General features: G+C 45.5%; 1 protein-coding gene across 1 annotated transcript; it reads right to left on the bottom strand.

Moving 5' to 3' along the window:
- Positions 1-1,382: 1,382 nt before the first annotated feature.
- sntb2 (syntrophin, beta 2) lies at positions 1,383-17,555 on the bottom strand. Its single transcript, XM_028430630.1, has 7 exons — positions 16,573-17,555; positions 6,837-7,056; positions 5,896-6,106; positions 4,166-4,308; positions 3,085-3,281; positions 1,731-1,921; positions 1,383-1,550 (listed from the first exon to the last, which is right to left on the bottom strand). Exons 1-7 carry the CDS (start codon positions 17,291-17,293, stop codon positions 1,458-1,460), a joined length of 1,776 nt encoding a protein of 591 aa, XP_028286431.1. The 5' UTR covers positions 17,294-17,555; the 3' UTR covers positions 1,383-1,457.
- Positions 17,556-18,727: the final 1,172 nt, after the last annotated feature.

Consider the following 18,727-nt stretch of genomic DNA (forward strand, 5'->3'; position numbering starts at 1 on the left):
CATAGACAGGAGGGACACGACAGGAGAGAGGTTAAAGAGGTACATTCACAGGTTAGTGCATCCAGCTCAGAGGCTGAGCAGCTCGGATCAGGGACATAAAAACCGTAATTTCACTACTAACAGGAACTAACATAATGTCAGGATGAATGACTGAAACCTCCCACACACACGTGGTGGTTGAAGAGAGGCAGAGCTTATCGTACTTCTGCTTCACTAACAGTAAAACTTAGTGACGGATTTTTTTACTTTCCTAAAAAGAGACCAAGAAGTTCTGTTCAAACAATCACAAGGACGTCGAGTCCAAAACAGAACAGAGGTCAGTCAGGCGGCAGATCTGTTCCTTATCCGAGGACAGCGGGGTTATCTTGTGTTCTGTGTCAGTGGACACAATGGCTCATTGTCTGAGGTCCAAAAGAGCAGAGAGGCTCTGCAGAGGGGAAGCTTTACCATCACGAACTCGCTCAGGGAGTTGGAAACATGCTTGTTACAGTCACAGTGAACCACAGAGGGGGAAACTGTGATAACTCGCCTCCTATTTAATGACAATCAGGTCATTAAGCTCCTGAAAATGAAGTGTAAATGTGAAGCAAGCCTGCTTAACAGTCCTCAGCTGCTAGTGAGTAACACACAATCTGAAGTATATTAACGGCGTGGTAGTGTAAAGAGAGCGAGGGGAGGTCCTGTCATACACCATCATCTGATACAGGAAGTCATGCTATCGGAGATACACACACTTATAAAACATGGTTTACACTATAAGAGTAATACTATTGCTTGTGCATGTCTGAAGCGTACACATCTCTTATGGTGTGAAATAAAAAAAGGACACGTTATAAAGAGGGACTACATGGAGGAGGGAGAAGGCACAGCCGGCGATCCTGATTACAACAGTAGTTTGGGATAATGTGCAGGCACACTATCAAGCCAACAGAAGCATGTAGTACACACACACACACACACACACACAATCTCTGCTCAGGTAACTGCATGACTCCCCCTCACACACACACACACACACACACTTTAAAAGAGCCCAAAAACATTGGAAGGCTGTTACAGAATGATAGGCAGATAAAAACATCTAAAGAAGCCTTCAACGACACTTTGCTTGGAGTCAGGCTCATCAGCTCATCACTGCATCTTTTTACATCCCATAATAATAAGAATGAGATTCAAAACAAAGTCACTTGGAATGTTGTGAGCTAGTTCTTCTAACACCTTATGACTGGAAGCAAAGTGCCCCCCCCCCAACTTTACCTCACCTCACCACACAGACGGCTGCAGGAGGCCGAGGAGAAGGCACCATTTCTGAGACAATCAACAAAATCCCCTCCCTGCTGCAGCCAGACCTCAGCTGTGAATGGAGAAACTGGAAAAATAAGCAAAATCTGGTGTTCTTTATTGTTTTCTTTTTTTAAATCTCCTCGTTCACGCTGCTGCCGCTGCCACCAGTCACTTCACGTCAGGAGGCCCATCCGAGTCAGCTTCGCTGACAGGAAGGAGTGGAGGACGAAAACCACCGGCTTAGGACCCGAGTGGAGGTCGAACACCTGGAGGGAGGGAGAGGTCGGGGGAGGAGAGACGTGTATGATTTAACTTTCCAACAGCGGTCAATGGAGATTTTGGGAACTTGCTAAAAAATTAAAAACTTTCAAAAAATGCTGCCACCTGTGGAATATGTTTTCTGAATATCATGCAAACATTTAATTTCAAATTTAACTTAAATTCACCATTTCTCCCTCCGGACCCCCAAAGTCTAGGTACAGGTTGCGTATTCCGTCGTCTGCAGACATTTTGAGCTTCTCGTAGGGGTATCTGAAGAGCACGGCGCCCCCTGCTGGGTCGGCCGGCTCCCTGGTCACAGTGAAGCCCTTCTCATAGTGCAGAATCAGCCGGACATCCTGCCTGTTCAACGTACAACCTGAGAGGAGACATGGGGGGACAAATGATGACATGTTTTACATTATATCAAGTTTTCTCCTTGATTCCATGATGTCCCCGTGATGAGATCACACATTTAAACCACTCCACCACACTGACCCGTCTCTACACTCAGCCGCCTGATGCAGCTTTCACTGTGAGGACATTTGATCCCAAAGCATTCCCATGTGTGTGACTGTAACATGAATGGCCTGTGTGTTTGTGTAGCAGCCGGACAGGCAGTGCAGGGGGAAATAAAAGAAAGAACGAGGCCTTCCAGTGCCGTTCCGGCAGCCAACTATTGTTCTGCTCAGAGTGGAAACCTTCCCCTGTGCTGCTGCCCTGCACAGAGCCCTGCTGAACCAGCAGCTGCCAGGAGCTTCCTGTCACAGCCACAGAACGCATGTGCAGAAAAACCTCCATCTGTGCTGGTTAATGTCTCTATGAGTTTGGAAACACACACATTCTCTATAAAAACCATTGGCATCTTGCACAAAGGTGAACCCACATCCTCTGCTGCTGCAGTGATTTGAGAATCAACAATCATCAATATCAAGACTGATAATAATCTATATCTGTATAAGTCACGCAGGCTCATGTTTGACACATGGGGACCTGATATGATATCAAGCCCTGCGATGGACGGTTGACCTGCGCACCCCGCCCCTCGCCCGCTGACAGCAGGGATCCAGCTCCCCTGTGACTCTGTAGTTCAGGACAAAGTGGGTTTGGAAGATGGATGATGATATCCGGCAGTCAGCTGACTGATTTTTTTTTTTACTTCTAAATAAACTGTGTCCATCCTTCAACTCATTGACGGCAGTTAGATTGTTTTATTTCACAACAGAGCAGCTGAAAAGTAGTTTTTAACAGTGATATCAACAGCAGGTTGCTAGGCAACAGGAGCATGATGACAAAAAGGGACGTCGACCATCGATCAGACCTCCAGACGTATGGAGCCCGAGGATTAAATGTGTGCAATGAGACTGTTGGCTCAGTACCTCTCATCTAAAGTCCAGACCAGACCTCTGCAAATCAGAGCACCAGTCTATCAGCTATAGCATGCTAGCTGTGTTAGCTGTACAGCTGCAGGCAGGCATTTAAAAATCTTGTATGGCACGTTACCCAGGTCAGACACCTTTAGGGTTTTTTTATTTGTCTTACCGATGGAGACTTCTTTGATGAGCTCGGCAGCGGCATGCGCCCCCTGCACGAGGGCCCGCGTCCATGACGACAGATCCCAGTGCGTCTCCACGCGGAAGACGTGCGACTCGATGCCCCGCCCCGTGCCGGTCCGAGTGGCAAACACCAGGTCAGAGCCCTGCGCGGGAGAACTACGGGCACTGCCAGAGTGGACCAGTCTGAGGGGAGGACAGACAGGCAGACAGACAGAGAGACAGACAGCCAGAGAGACAGACAGACAGCCAGAGAGACAGGCAGAGAGACAGACAGAGAGACAGACAGACAGGCAGAGAGACAGACAGACAGACAGGCAGAGAAACAGACAGACAGGCAGAGAGACAGACAGACAGGCAGAGAGACAGACAGACAGACAGGCAGAGAGACAAACAGACAGACAGACAGAGAGACAGACAGACAGACAGACAGCCAGAGAGACAGACAGACAGGCAGAGAGACAAACAGACAGACAGACAGGCAGAGAGACAGACAGGCAGACAGACAGACAGACAGACAGACAGACAGACAGGCAGAGAGAGAGAGAGAGAGACAGACAGACAGGCAGACAGAGAGACAGAGAGACAGGCAGACAGAGAGACAGGCAGACAGACAGAGAGACAGACAGACAGATGTGGATGTGCTGTTATTACTTTACAGATCAATATGTGTAAACTTGTCTGATCTGCAGCTGCTCCTGAGAATAAATCTATGAGAACACTTGTGTGATTTGTTTTTTGTTTATACTAATAGATGAGTCACACACGGGTCTGTTTTAATGTCAGCATCTTCCAGCTACAGACCGCACTTCATTGTGGTGACGACCAGAGAGAGAACTGAACTGACTCAGCTGGTGAAACAGTCTGATATTTATCAAGTATGTATCCTCAGTGTAAAGTTACCAGTCCACCTGGCTGTGTATGTTTGTTTTCTAGTTATTGTGACCCCTTCTCCTCCTGTATGTGTTGTGTGATGGTTGGTTACACTCAGCTGAGTGAACACATATTGCATGAAATATTCTTGATGCTTCTTCACACTGCGGGTCTGTGGTCCCGCCTGCAGTCTTTACCTGGTGGCGAGCAGGGGGTGTGTGAGCAGAGGCATGGACCAGGACTCTCTGCTCCATGGCACCGACTCAAACAGCAGGATGTCCTTCTCCGTCAGCGCCATGACCACCGGCCGGTGCTGCTGCCGTCCACCTTCCAGCTGGACCTGAGGATGATATGACAATAAGTCAGTTTTACACAGAGTCACCATAAGGTCAGCACTTTAAACTAAACATATAGCGTCCGCATTTATAATCTCAGAAATCCATTTTTATCTGAATTCTCTGAATTTAATTTGTCTTAATTACATTAAAACTAAACTCGCTGTGTGCTGATTAGCAGCAGAGCAGTTTAGTGTCTCTCCCTGACTGTGCCCTGAGTTCTGTGACTGAGTTGTGGTGAACATGTTGTTCATCAGAGTGAATAGCAGACGGTGTGTCTGTGGTGAGTAGGTGGGCTCTACAGGAAATAACGTAACGCAGCAGAAGCTTCCATCTGCGCTTCCTGTCTGAACCCAGTTCAGATACAGAACGCCTCACATCCATACATTCGCCACGAGCATGAATGAACGCTTCATCAAAGTGCAGATACTAATCTGAGCCTGACCCCGGCTGTGTAAATTTAGAACTGGAACACGCTCTTCCTGTGTGCTGCTGCAGGTTTCAGGTCAGAGGAGAAACGCCTGCCTGCATGTTTCAGGTTAAAGCCAGTTCTATTTCACAGAATTATAATAAAGTCCGTCATATTTATGTTTATAGAAACTAACATGCAGTCATATGCTGATAAACTGTGAAGTGTGACGTTTAATAAAATCCCTTTTCCTTCGTAAGCAGTGAAGCAGTGAATACCGGTACCTTGGTCCTGTTGTTGGATCTGCAGCATTCTCAAACAAGAGGGATTTCAGGGGACTACTAGGCAGCGGTTTGAAGCAGAGACAGTATATAAGTATGGGCACCATGTTGAGAAGCATCACAGTCCACCTGAACTCCCAATACAGGCAAAGAGGTGGAGTGTGAGTGGAGCTGAGGCGGGTGGGCAGTCGGGAAAGAAGGCAGCTTGTGATTCGTCACCCGCCTGTTACTCAAAGTGGTCAGAGCCATAATAATGAATAATTTTCAGCAATAATATAAATAAGAAAAAAATCACCTTATGTACAGTTATCACAAAAAAAGAACTCATCAACAGAGACCAGACATGTTCATTTTTGCTGTAAAGTCGGACTTTTTAACATGGAGGTCTATGGGGATCGACTCACTTTTGAAGCCAGCCCCTAGAGGCTGCAGGCTGACCTGCAAGTTTGAACACTTCTGCATTTACAGCCTGGTACAACAAACTGTTTGCAGCTCTAATGATAAGCAGGGAGGCAGAGAGATGTTTTTACAACCTATTCTGTTTATTGACATTACTGGTTATTTTGCATTATTAAAGGTCTGACTGCTTGGAGTTGCAGACGGGCGCCGCTGCTCCACATATGCTCCACCTCTGTGTTTAGGGGCTTTACTGTAGGTGGACTCAGACATCACGTGTTATCAATCAGGCTTGTTGCTTTTTGTCTTTTCATTAATAGAATAACTAGTGTGAGGTCTCTATGTGTTTTTTGATTATTGTGGGATTTGAGACTCTCCTCTTGTTATTCCTAACTTCATCCTGTTCTGCGATGCTGCAGAGAATCTAATATTTAAAGATTAGCAATAAGCCCTAAGCAACCAAAAGGGATTATCCCGTGTATAATACAGCACGCAGTTGAAAGTACCTGCTCAGCCAGCCAGCCGATGTGTCTGAGGTGGGGGTGGGTGGAGGTCGAGGACGAGGCCCCCAGATAGGCGTTGATATGAGCCAGCGTCTGCGGCAGGAGGGCGGCGATGTTGGTGTGGATGGCCGTGAACCAGGAGTTGGCGGAGGGGCCGTCTTTGCAGCGCAGCACCACCGTGTGCTGGCCGTCCGGGGAGTGGAGCTCCAACAGTCTGAAGAGGGATTAAAAAAACGAATGTGAACGATGAAGGCAGCGAAACGCTCCAAACCTTTAACCCTGAACATAACGTCTGTCTTTATCGAAGCATGATCCTTTATCCTTAAAATAATATTTAACTTAACCCTAGAAATGTTATCCTACTGAAGATCTGTACAGTGCACGACCTCCACCACAAACACATCATCAGCATCATCAGCATCATATACTGTAGAGCCAGATGTATGTGGACATCCAGCGTCCATGTGTGTCTGCTGTCCTCTATGTTTCTGCTTCCTGTCCAGCCCGTTAAGCATACTTAAAGTCTGATGAAGGGTGATGAGGTCAGATCTTGTCTTTGAGCTTTTCTTGTGCAGACACACACACAGGGTGATCAAATAAATCCTCATGATCAGCTCTAAAGCAGCAGCAATGATCAATGAATGGAGGTTTGACCTGTTAGTCTGAAACAGAAACATTTTCACTGGTTTGTCCATTAAATTGAAAAACATGCGAATCACCAATCTGAAGTCCATACCAGAGTGGTCGATGTCCGGGTTAGCACAGACAATCAATCACTAATCAAACAATGATTAGATGCATACAAAAACAGTGCACGTTTGTAGTGTTCATCATCTCTCACAGAACAAACATTCCAATCTAATGAATTTAAGTGAGACTAAATACACACCCCACCACACCTAACCTCCCACATACTCAGGTATTTCTCTCTGACACACACAGACCTGTTTTCCAGATCGGGCATGGTGAGGTTCCTGCTGATGAAGCACATCTTCAGGCTGATGACCTTTCTGTCTTTGGATGAGGAGGAGCTGCTGTGTTTGGGTGACCCAGAATCCTCACTGCCACTATAGCTGGGCGACTGCGGGCGGACGCCGTCCCACGGCAGGTCGGCCACCAGGGACGGCTTCTTGAAGAGCGGAGACACCTCGCGGATGTACTTCACTGTGGAGGAGAAGAAGAGGAGGACATCAGTATGTGCAGATTTTTAGACTGCATGCTGAAATTATCTGAGGTAAACATGAAAATATTAAAGGACCAGTGTTTGGAGTTTAGCACCACCTAGTGGTAAGGACAAAGGACAAACTGCAGCCAGGTGGAGAACCTACAGTGGTATGTAAATACCACATAATAATTGGCTTTATTTTATTTTATGTTAGTTTGGAAAAAAAAATATCTTTGGATCACAGATCGAACAAAACAATGTCTTTTACGTCTCTTTTTCGAACATGATCTGCAGATATAAACACATCAGCGTAAAAAAACGCAGCTGCTGAATAGTTACAGATCTGCTGTTGATAGTTTGACCATCTGTGGGAATCCACCCAATAACAGCCGGCCACTCAGGATATATAGTGCAGGCAGTTATAAACCAAACCATGAGGAAACACTCTGGGATGCTTTCAGAGAGAAGTCAGCATTTAACGTGCTTTTAAAAGACTTCTGGGGCCTTTTACGGGTTCCAACATACGAAGAGACGACTGCCGTTTGATTCTCTCAATAATCAAATGGAGTGTTTGTCTGACCTGCAGTTTAAACATATCTAATTACCTGATAGATCCGACTCTGGAGCTAAAACAGCTCCTGCCGTCTTCCATGCAGGTCTTAAAAGCAGAAAGTGGTCTCCTGTGTGAAATTATCTTACAAAAACACAAGCTGCACAGCTGTGCGCTCGCCTGGGCGGCTGTTTGTAACCGATGTGATGGATTCACTTTCCAAATTTGGTCCTGCAGCCTCGGCCTCCTCCCGTCCCTACTGTGTGCACCAACACTTCACCTCCCCAGTGCTCTCATAGTGCATCAAAATACATGTGTGAATATTAGAAATAAAAGTGTGTGTGTGTGTGTTGGACAGTGAGTCTGCTCTGTCTGAAACCTGAGACCAGACTCATGGGAGGTGAGGTCATTCTTGAACAGAGACTGAGATATTAGGTTTGTGAAGGTATGCATGCAGCCAGACACAGAGAGAGAGCGAGAGAGTGCAGCAGTGATTTCTGACCGAAGGCATGATTTGATGTGAGAAACAATACATGTGCAGATGTTTTCTGAACACTGAACTTTAGCCTGCAGAGAGAGACTCAGACAGGCCAGAGGGTGAACAGAAGGTAAGATGGCACACAGAAGCTGATTCTCATGTTTCATCTTTATCTTATCCAAACATTTAAATACATAAATATTTAAGCAACAATTAGTGTTTGGCCTGCTGAGGTGCCAAAAACTGCAGTTCCGCCCGTGGCCTCTGGGGACTCCAACAGTGAATTAATCCCCACAGACCTCTATGTTGGGGCCTCTCACACAGACAACAACAGTGTCACAGATGTTCGTCCATCTGTATTTTCCATCTATAGAAGAAGAAGAGACACACAAACACAGTTTGAGCAGCTGTAGCTCTTCTTTTTCGTCTTGTTGAACACTGACTTCTGCCACCTGCTGGTGGGGAAGTAAAGATCACATGCTGGTTTTTTGTTAGCTGTAGTCCTTATGGTGTGTTCAGGTGCACCTTTCTACAGACAGGAAGTGATGCTGCTTTGTTGTTCTAAGCTACTATGAGGCTGTCACTGCAACCATGACTGTAAACCATTGTCCACCGACCTGGACACTGACGGCGCACACATACAAATGCGCCATGATGGAATCATTGCTACATAGCATGCAGTGTTGGGTTGATCTGCAGCACTGTGAGGGACCACTGCAGCTTCACATGTGTGAAACTTTCTGCAGATGAAGAGCGAGCTGCAGCAGTGCCTGCACGCTCCTCTCTGCATTATGCATCAGAGTAAGCCCACACCGGCCAGGTCCGAGGCCATTTCTGCAGGCATGATCGGTTTGGATGAGAATGCGAGAGAGAGAGCGCATGTTTGTGTGTTTGTGTGTGTGTGTGTGCGCGTGCGTGGGTCATCAGGAGAAGGACGTCTCTGCTCTCAAACTAATAATCAGATACGGTGAGGAGATATTTTCCATCCACAGACCCCAGCCTCTCTGCACCTACTGGAATCATGTCACTGCACAAAAACACATCTCTGAATTCTTCTGTGACCACAGTTTAAACGGTCTGCATTTATAAAATACTTCTCTAACAACTTAATGCCTTTTTATTGAGCTGTCCTGTTACTGCTCTCATAATGACGGCTGTTCTCTGTGAAAGTGAAAAAGAAAGCTCGGTCTGTGTGAAGTGACAGGACACACGCATGTTCTCGGGCGTCAAACTTCTCTCACATTCTGCAGGATCATACAATCACTGAGTTTACAGGGGCCCAGTTTATGATGTTTAAAACCAGCCTTGTGGAGTCTACTGTAAATAAATGAGGTGAAGTGTTTATTCTATTTATTGTTAAATAAACGTCAGCATTTTTCCAGAATCCAGTCCTCAAAACACTTAAAACCAAAGGAAGAGATACTTTCACGATGAAACCAGAAGAATGTTGGAAATGTTTCCTAAACAAGTCGCAGTTACGTTTCTTTAGACCAATGGGTGCAGCTCTGATCTGACTTACATTTAAAAAGCATGCTTAGCAAAGACTAAAATAAGACCGAGGATAATGATCTGAAGTCCTTTCCTCCATCTCCATTGTGTGTGTCGTAATGAAGGTTTTGTCTTGCTGCAGTGAAGCTCATGAATGCTGTGTTGTGTAATGTGCTGGCTGTGTGGACCACTGTACATCTGCTTCCATTCAGTTTCTCTTTCTCTGTGTTTGTCTAAATGAAAGGCCGGGGAGCTGTGGCAGCAGCCTTTCATGTCACCGCACAAAACTCAAATCCATCGCTGGGGCATGCTTGAAGGGAGGCGCTTCATCCATTGTGCTGCTTCTCTCTGCTGCTCTGATACACTCAACAATGTGTTGTGTTCACATACATACAAGTTTGAACTCCCAAATTATGTCCATATGTGAGAGTTTACCAACAACAGAAATGTAGCCTCACTACACAACATCAGCCTGTTAGCTACCAAACATAGCATTGTTTGAGTGAATCTCACAAACAGACATCATGACTTATGATCAATGATGTCCAACAGTGGATTTCCAGCCCACAATGAAAGATGTAAGGACACAAAATGTGTGTGACAACTGATTTCTATTAGCCAAGAGTGCTGCAAGGTTAGCCAGCCGAGTGCAGCTAGCCTCACACTCCCTGCATGGATTACTTCTCTGTTGGTTATCCTGGTAAACAATATAATTAAGAGCTCATAGTCAAATATGTGGACAGCCGCAAACAGCCATACCATGGACGCTCGCTCATGCTGCAGTTCACCGAACAGCCACAGGTGTCGCTTTAACCCGACGCTGATCCGGCTGTTCTCCTCAGATCCAGCCATTCCTTCTTTAAAAATACGTTCTATTTTTTTATGCATGAGTTTCAAATCAAAAGACATCATGTCTGCAGTTTTTCCTCTGTCCTACTTTTCCTGCCAGAAATAATAATAACTCTTCTCTTGTCTCAGATAAAACACTTTCTTACATCCTAACAGACAGCTGTAGCGTTCTCTCTCTGCTTTGGTGAACTTGTTAGCTTTGTCACGCCTGTCACTCGGCTCCACTTCTGCTTCTAATTAGGATTCGTCCACAGAGGACTACCGGCTCTGTATCTGTGTGTTTCTACATTAACATTAACGGAGGGAGATTCCCCAAAGATGCCGACCAACATCCCACCAGTGCGGCTCATCTGCCTCCCTGCACAGCTCTCTGCCTGCAGGGAAAGACGAGGACAACAAGACTGACTCGGCACATATTTGGTTGTGGCAATAGTTGTGGTGCAATGCTACACACACACACAGAGAAAAGCAATCATCTTATGGTATGGCTCACAGAGCAGTGAGTCTTTCAGTCAGACCCTGGCCTCTGTATTTTCCCCAGAAAACTGCCCAGAAATCCCCCTGTGGTTTGGCCCGCCGCGCTCTCTTCACTCGCTTTTCTCTCATTTCTCTCCTCCTCCTTTCTTCTAAATCTCTTCTGCCCCTCTCATCCTCCAACTCCTCCATCATATTTCCTCTGTTCCCACACCTCTCATAAAAGTTCCACCTCTGTCTTTTCTTTCCTAATCTCCCTTTTTTCTCCCCGTCCTCTCCTTCTCCCCCTCCTCTGAGTCTCTCTGCCAGAAACATAATGAGAACAATGTGTCAGAATGCAGATTCAACAGGGCTGTGTGTGTGTGTGTGTGTGTGTGTGTGTGTGTGTGTGTGTGTGGGGTCAACACACACAACCACAAACCGTGTGTGAATGTTTCTACAGCCGTGAGTACAGATTTTCAAGATAACAATCTCAGGTCTTATAAATCCCCTACAGATGAATTTTAAAATATGTACTTTATTATACGCCAGTACTTTATTAGTTGTTGTTTTATGTGGCTTTGTTATGTGTGCATCATCAATCAATTAGTGCACTGTTAAAATGTGGAAATAAACCACTGCTTTTTGTATTTAGTCTGCAGCACTGCACCAAATAAAACCCCTAAATGATCTGTTTATATGACATGACACAAACATGCCCAAAACAAAGAGAGTAAATTCACTACACTGGTCAAACACAGACATTCCATTCTATAAATGTTATTTTCCAATTTATTTGCCATTCAAAGGGTTAAAGGCCCCCCTGCCCTGGTGAGCCAGTAGTTAAGATGTTTTAGTATAATCTCTTCAACACTGGTTTGGTCTCCGTTTGTGCGTTACTTATCTGATCATCTACATAACAGGATGTCTGTGACAGACCTTTTAACCCACTAACACGTACATTATTCCATTAACTGACTGATCGATCAGGGAAATCATCTAAAGGTTAATCAGTAATATAAAATAACATGATTGATCCTTCTGAGCCATAAGTGATTAGATGACCTGCTCTGCCCTGTGCAAACACACATGGAAACCAACACACACCTGAAAGCATAACATGGTGTGTGTCTCTCTCTCTCACACACACACACACACACACACACACACACGGTCACACCTGCCGCCTACTCTTTGATCAGAGAAAACGCCTTTGGGGGTGGGATCGTGCTGCTGAAGTGTAACCACATGCCGCCACATTGATGAAATGACATAAGTTAGTGTTGTGGGGGCCGGTCAGTGTGTTCAGCAACCGGCTCTGAAAGTGTATCTGAATATGTGTGTCAACATTCTACAAAGGATAAAGCAGATTATGGACAAAAACAATCACAGTCATCACTGTCTGCTGTAGTGACTGGTAAAGATTACACATGTCTACCTGTCGGCACTGAGGGCACACGCTGATGCTGCTTTAGCAGGCCCGGCTGGACGCGGTCTGGCTCCGATGCTATGTTCACATCCCGAGGCATATTGTTCGGGTTTTTTTTTTTTAGGCCTGTCACAGTTAGCCGTTCTGATGGTTTACATCTATAACTGCAGGTACTCTGGTAGTCTGACCAGAGCCTGAAAAGTGCTTCCTGTCTGTCAGGGCGCTGGGACGAAGCTCAACAGGTCAGCTGGTGTTCAGGTGGTAAGAACTACCAGTTCGATCCCACCCTGGCTGCATCCCAATGTGTCCCTGGGCAAGACACTTACGGTAAAGCTAAATTGCTTTTTCTTCTTAAACAATGCATACGTGGAGAGTTTAGTGTAGCCCCTTACACAAACCAACCAGCCAACAACACATTTCCAAAAAGTGGAGCCCATATTTCTGCTCAGACAGAGGAACACAGGCAACAATCTCAGCTCTGACAGTATGTCTGTGAAGACTCTCATTCATCCAGGTCATGCTGTGTCAAAACTTTTAACCCTTGGACTCTGCTGCACAAAAACATGTCTGTGAAAGACTTTTTGGGCATGTAAATGATCAGCCTGACAACAACTGGAGGAGGCCAGAACCTCAGCAGGAGCATGTTCTGGGAGGATAGACACAAAGAAATGACGCTGAGAACAGACTGGATCCCGTTCCTCAGTCTACTTGCTGAACATCCTCGACATATTAATACCATCACATCATTTTATTTTCGTTTTAAGGTCATTTAAAATTCTCTTGACAGCTGGATGCTGCAGACAAACCCACAGAGTCCGTGCTGATCTGCAGTGGCCTACTTCAGGCTGTGCAGACTCACGCTCTGCGAGGACAGCAACCAGTGCAGTGAACGGCCGGTCGGCTCCGAAGAAAAGAAGCGCTCCTTGTCAGGGCTGCCCCCGTTTCATCAATGCGCTTTGTGTCTGGTATGTCCTATTTTTTTATTCCTCCAATTACTCAAACAAAAGGCCCATCCTGTGTCTCCTTCCACTGAGCAGCAGCAGCAGGCTGAACCAATAAGACATGAGGGGCTGCGGCAGCTCCAACTGATCATTTGGGCATATGGGGTGTCCTTCAGTCAGCTGGTGGGGGGGGGAGGTGGGATTAATCAGCAGCGTGTCATGTCTGGGATATGTATGTCATGTGTTAATAGGTCAGTCAATATTTATGAAGAAATGATCATCAACCTGCTGACCTTCGCATCAAGCAGAGAATAATTATTTTCTACAGAAACCAACAAACAGAATTAATCTGACGGGATTAACAGTTTTTACAATATGAAACAAGTCATATTTTGTTTTAATCTCTTCACTTTTCAAGCTTTACAATTTAAATCTGAGCGTTTGCAGCTGTTGGTCAGACAGAAACTGAACTATAACAATTTAAACACATCATTTAAACATTCGATTGATTCTTAAATAAAATGTGGTGGTGGGATTATCACTCCTGTACTGTAGCTGACATGTGAGCAGGTCTAACACTGGGATAAATGAGCACAGCACTATACAACGTGATGATGAAGACAAAATCTAGAAGATTAACTGTAAACCTGAAAAATCCCAAAAATAAATTCAGAATTCTTTATTTTTAGAATTATTTATAGAAATCATTTTCCTTCTATAATCTTTAAGGATGACACGTAAACTTGTGAACCTTTAATCCTTTCTGTCCAGTGTGACTTTATTAAAATGACGTGCAGGATCTTGTCACATGACTCGTTTTGTGACCCATCTTTAGGTTTTTAAAGCCGAGACTTAAGACTTTGCTTTGACTTTGACCCTCCTCTGTGACCTCCTACACATGATGCTGACATGATTATCTACCTTTGATAACAACAGAAGACAGAAGCGTTTGTGGCACTCTAAGAAAACAAGAAACTGTTGATCTGCTGTGTAAAAAGAGACAACATACTCCAGGGTGGGGCAGCTCTAACAGCATCTTTCATCCTTCAATCCAAACAACAAATTCCTGTTTATTACAGAAAGAATGTTTCGGTGACTTGTTGCAGACTCCAGCTACCAACTGCTGCTGCTGATTATTCTGATCAATCAGAAAAGTCTCGTCTATATTTCACTTTATTTGAAGTCTTTCTTCTGTTTTCATTCCCAACAATAAAAAAAAAATCACATCGGAGTGGCACCTATCATCATCATCATCATCATCATCATCGGCAGCAGCAGCAGCCGGTGACCTTTGCCCTAAATACACACATGTGAGTGCAGGTCAGGAATGTGGGGCTTCCAAGCTAATTGTGAGAATATGTGGAGGTTTATGTGTTGTGTACACAGCACATCGGCCTGGAACCTGAAGCCTCCTTCTGACTGACTGACCTCGGCGCCGTTATCATGTGGAGGGAGACTCACAAACAACACAACTCACTGCCGTCAGACTGACAAACAGTGACAGGCAGCTGACACATTCCTGCAAACGGGCCGTGGCAGCACATCCGCCCTCCTGATCCTGGACGCCAAAGACCAAAACACACACACCAGCCATCCATTTGCAGAGTATTCTGAAACCTTTCTGGTTTTTATTTAATGCGCTTCAGTCAGCAGGCTGCTTAAAAAGAGTCGATCAGTTTATTTTGGGAGCTACAAAACTGGCCTCATTTAGAGAGGAAATGTGTCACACATTGATTAGTTCCTACAATTGGTGTTCATCAGTATTCTGCCAGCGCTCATTCCGAACCATTAAACACGGCATTTAGCTGCTCCTGACCTCAAGTTTCCGAAGCCCAGCAGCCCCCTTTGTTTCCCACTTTTCAGTTCGATGTGAGTGCATCTCCATGGAGCTCTGTACCATCTCCATCTGCACTGGGTCAGGGTAATCAACTCACATGATCAACACAGTGTCAGAGTGATTGACACTTGAAGCAGAGCGTTAACTGATCATCAGAAGGGTTCTGGGTGTATGTCTTCCAGCAGACGTTCATCAGGTCTTTATGACTGTTGATCTGTGCATCTGCACACCAAACCTTTACCAGTGGTGACACTGCTCAGCAGCCTTATCAATAATCTCCCCACATTATAGAGCGCAGTTTACTTAGAAAACCTCAAAACTAACTGTACAGCTAGCAGCTACATGCTGCAGACACTCGGCTCCGACATATTTGCTTCTTTGTGGTACTACGGCTACATGTTTGTACCCAAATTAAAACAGTAACTATTAGTTAAAGACTTAGATCGGTTCATCATGGTGGCTCCATATTTGGTCTCCACCAGCCACAGGCTCATTAAGCAGCTAGCTGCTAACTTTCCCCGTCTTATGTTTGCTGAAACAAGCTGTACATCATTTGAAAGACAGGATCACAGCGCCATGGCAACAGGCTCCCTTTAAATGCACCTGTCCTTCACCTGGTTACAGCAGGTGATTCCAAACATGTCCCAGGATTTACTGCACACTGGCAGGTTAAAAAAAAAACAAAACAAAACAAAACAATACACCAGACTCCACAAGCTGAACTCAAACAGCTAAAGTAAACCTTCATGTGTAAGTGTCACCTGTTGCTAGGCAACAGGAAAAGCATCATTTGAAGAATGGAACACAGAAAATGTGTCCTACATCCAAAACAACTAGCTTAAAGGCACCAAAGCTAAAAGGGTTAGCTTTAAACTGATTTGTTTACATATTTATTTACTTATTTATTTATGACATTCGTCTGTTTTTAATGATAATAGCCTCATTATTCAGATCATTCATGTTGTTTATCTCTTTCCCTCCTTCTGTCTGCGGTGCGTTCACTGCTCGTGTTTACAGTGGCCTCTTATCTTTGGAAACACAATCACTGACATACACCGAGCGGAATGAATCCAACTGTGACTGTGGCTACATTCCTGCTCTCAGTTCTGATCACATTATGTAGGCCTCCTCCTCCTCCTCCTCCTCTTCCTCCTGTGAGTCATACGTCAACTGTTTGTTTATATCTGAGATGTGTAGTACAAGTGATACACAGAACATGTGGGAGGACATCAGGAAGTGAAGTGAAGTGAACTTTAAAGTGGATCTAAGTTTACCTCGACACTTATCTGAGGTTATTTGTGTGTCTGCCGCTTCTTCCTGCATGCTCCAACATGTGACATATTTCCTCAAACAGCTTGAAACTAGTAATAACTTCCACAACTGAAGGGGGAAGCTGAGAACCTGGCGGAGCAGCACGGAGGCGTGCAGCCTGACCAGGGGACACTAATCTCGGCCTTTTCAAATCCCCGCTTTCGCGTTGGCCAACTTACCCTCCAGCGTCACCTCTTTCCCGGCCTTCTTAAGCGCCTGGACGGCCATGTCGTGCGTCGCTTCCCGGAGGTCGTTCCCGTTCACCGACAGGATGGCGTCCCCAACCCGGAGAGCCCGGCTCTGGTCCGCAGCGAGACCAGGGAAGATCTTGGAGATGAGGATGGGCATCCGGTTCTCTCGCCCCCCCTTGATACTGATCCCCAGCCCGCCAGACTCCTGTTTGACAACCCGGACTTTACGCACAGCCTCCGAGGAGCCATCCAGGCTAACGGGAAAGTCTCCCTGTCTGGACCCGAAACTGGACCCTGGACTGCCGTAGCTGGAGCCGGGACTTCCAAAGTCAGAGTTTGTTCCGTTATTCGGGCACTTTCCAGGGCTGTTCATACTGTAGTTGCCGTCGTATTGACCCCGGCTGACACCCCCGCGCCCCGGGCTGCTACTGCGTCCCCGAACCTGGTTCTGAAGTTGATCCTGACCCAGAGACGAACCGCGGCCAGGGTTCCCCGGACTCGTTCCCGGGTCGTTTCCGTTCGACATGCCATTTCGCAGGCCCGCCGAAGAGTTGCTATAGTCCCAGTGATTGGCCCCCGGGCCGGCTGCCTCCGCCTCGGCCGTTAAAGTGAGCGTTTCTCGGGTGAGCTCCGCGGCCACTCGGATCCAGCGGTCCCGGAGCAGAAGGTCCAGCTGACCGTTCTTGTCCGCTCGGGTCCAAACTGCCATTCCTGGACGGTGAGCCTGCTCCGAGGCGGGCCGCGTTCACACTAAAGTCATCACCAACTTTTTCCTCTTTTTCACGGCGCGCACGAGCAGCGACTAGGCTCCACGAGCCCGCGTCGACACACCCACTCCCGCCGTGACTGTGGGGGGGGGGAGAGGAGGGGGGAGGTGGAGGAGGCGGAGGGGCCGGACGGACTCCCAGAAAACAGGGGGAGCAGCAGGAGGAACAGCCGGCTGCGATGGGCCCGCCGCGCGCCGCTTGTTGTGGAGTTCGGACCGTAAAGCGCCAACTTCCAGCGGGAAGCTAGCACACGTGACACCAGACGACATCCGGCCGCACACCTTTCAAAATAAAACCCCTCTAAAGTCTTTTTTTTTTTGCACAACGTTTTAAAAATATTACTGATACCAGCTGCTCTTTTTGTTTGGGTTCCTCTAAAGATGTCTTCCGTTTGTTTTGTTCTTGTCCTTCTTCTACCAGCTTCTGGACAGATGTCTGTAATTTGATTTCATTTTCTATCGATCCAGATTTTTCTCTTTGTTTGGAGAATGTACTGTTTGGCTTCACTACCTTTTCACTTACAAAGACTAATCAATATTACCTTATTAATTATTTTGTTATCCAAATGGTATATTCACAAATGTCGTTACACAAATAAAAAACTTTTTTGTTGTATGTAGGAATGAGGCCAAACTATAAAAACATCTCATAGTTTAAAAGCTATAAAGACTTTACGTTTGTGTGCTCTGTACAATATTTTTGTATAATATTCACTGTAAAAATAATATGTTTGTATATGTAACCCCCTGGCACTAAGTTCTAATAAAGTTTAAAAAAAAACTTTCAAAATAAAACGAAGACAAACAGAACCCATAAATGTGGCAACAAAAACTAAAGAAGAACAGTAATTAATTATGAATAATCTGAAATTATTTAATTCTAAAAACATCATCTCTCAAGTGTCAAAAATACAATAATTACCTCGTAACTTTAAATTCATATTTTTTAATTTCACATATTTTCATGTAACTCTGACCTGATAAATGTAAAGTTGTGTTTTTGATTTGACTTCCACACTGATGACCTGTCCAGGCTGCACCACGCGTCGTGCCTGTAGATACCTGGGATAGGCTCCAGCCCCCATGACCTCGTTCTGCAGGACAAAGCAGGTTCAGAAGATGGTTCAGCACTTACTCAGAACACTGAGACTGTACATGGTGTAAAAAGAGGTTTTAATAGAGAAAAACATACAGTTGTAAACACCACACAGTAAATCTGCATTTACATTTTTTAAATATTTTTACTTTTTTAATCTAAGTAACAAAGTGGCTAAATTAAAAATAAAATATTTTGGAAAACAGATTAAAAAGTAAAACAAAGTATGTGATGAACTCTAGGCTCTTATTGTGAAACTGTAATCGCCCTCCTTCCTGTGT

This window comes from Parambassis ranga, chromosome 19 (genome assembly GCF_900634625.1).
Source record: "Parambassis ranga chromosome 19, fParRan2.1, whole genome shotgun sequence".
In the NCBI taxonomy this organism is placed as follows: Eukaryota; Metazoa; Chordata; class Actinopteri; family Ambassidae; genus Parambassis; species Parambassis ranga.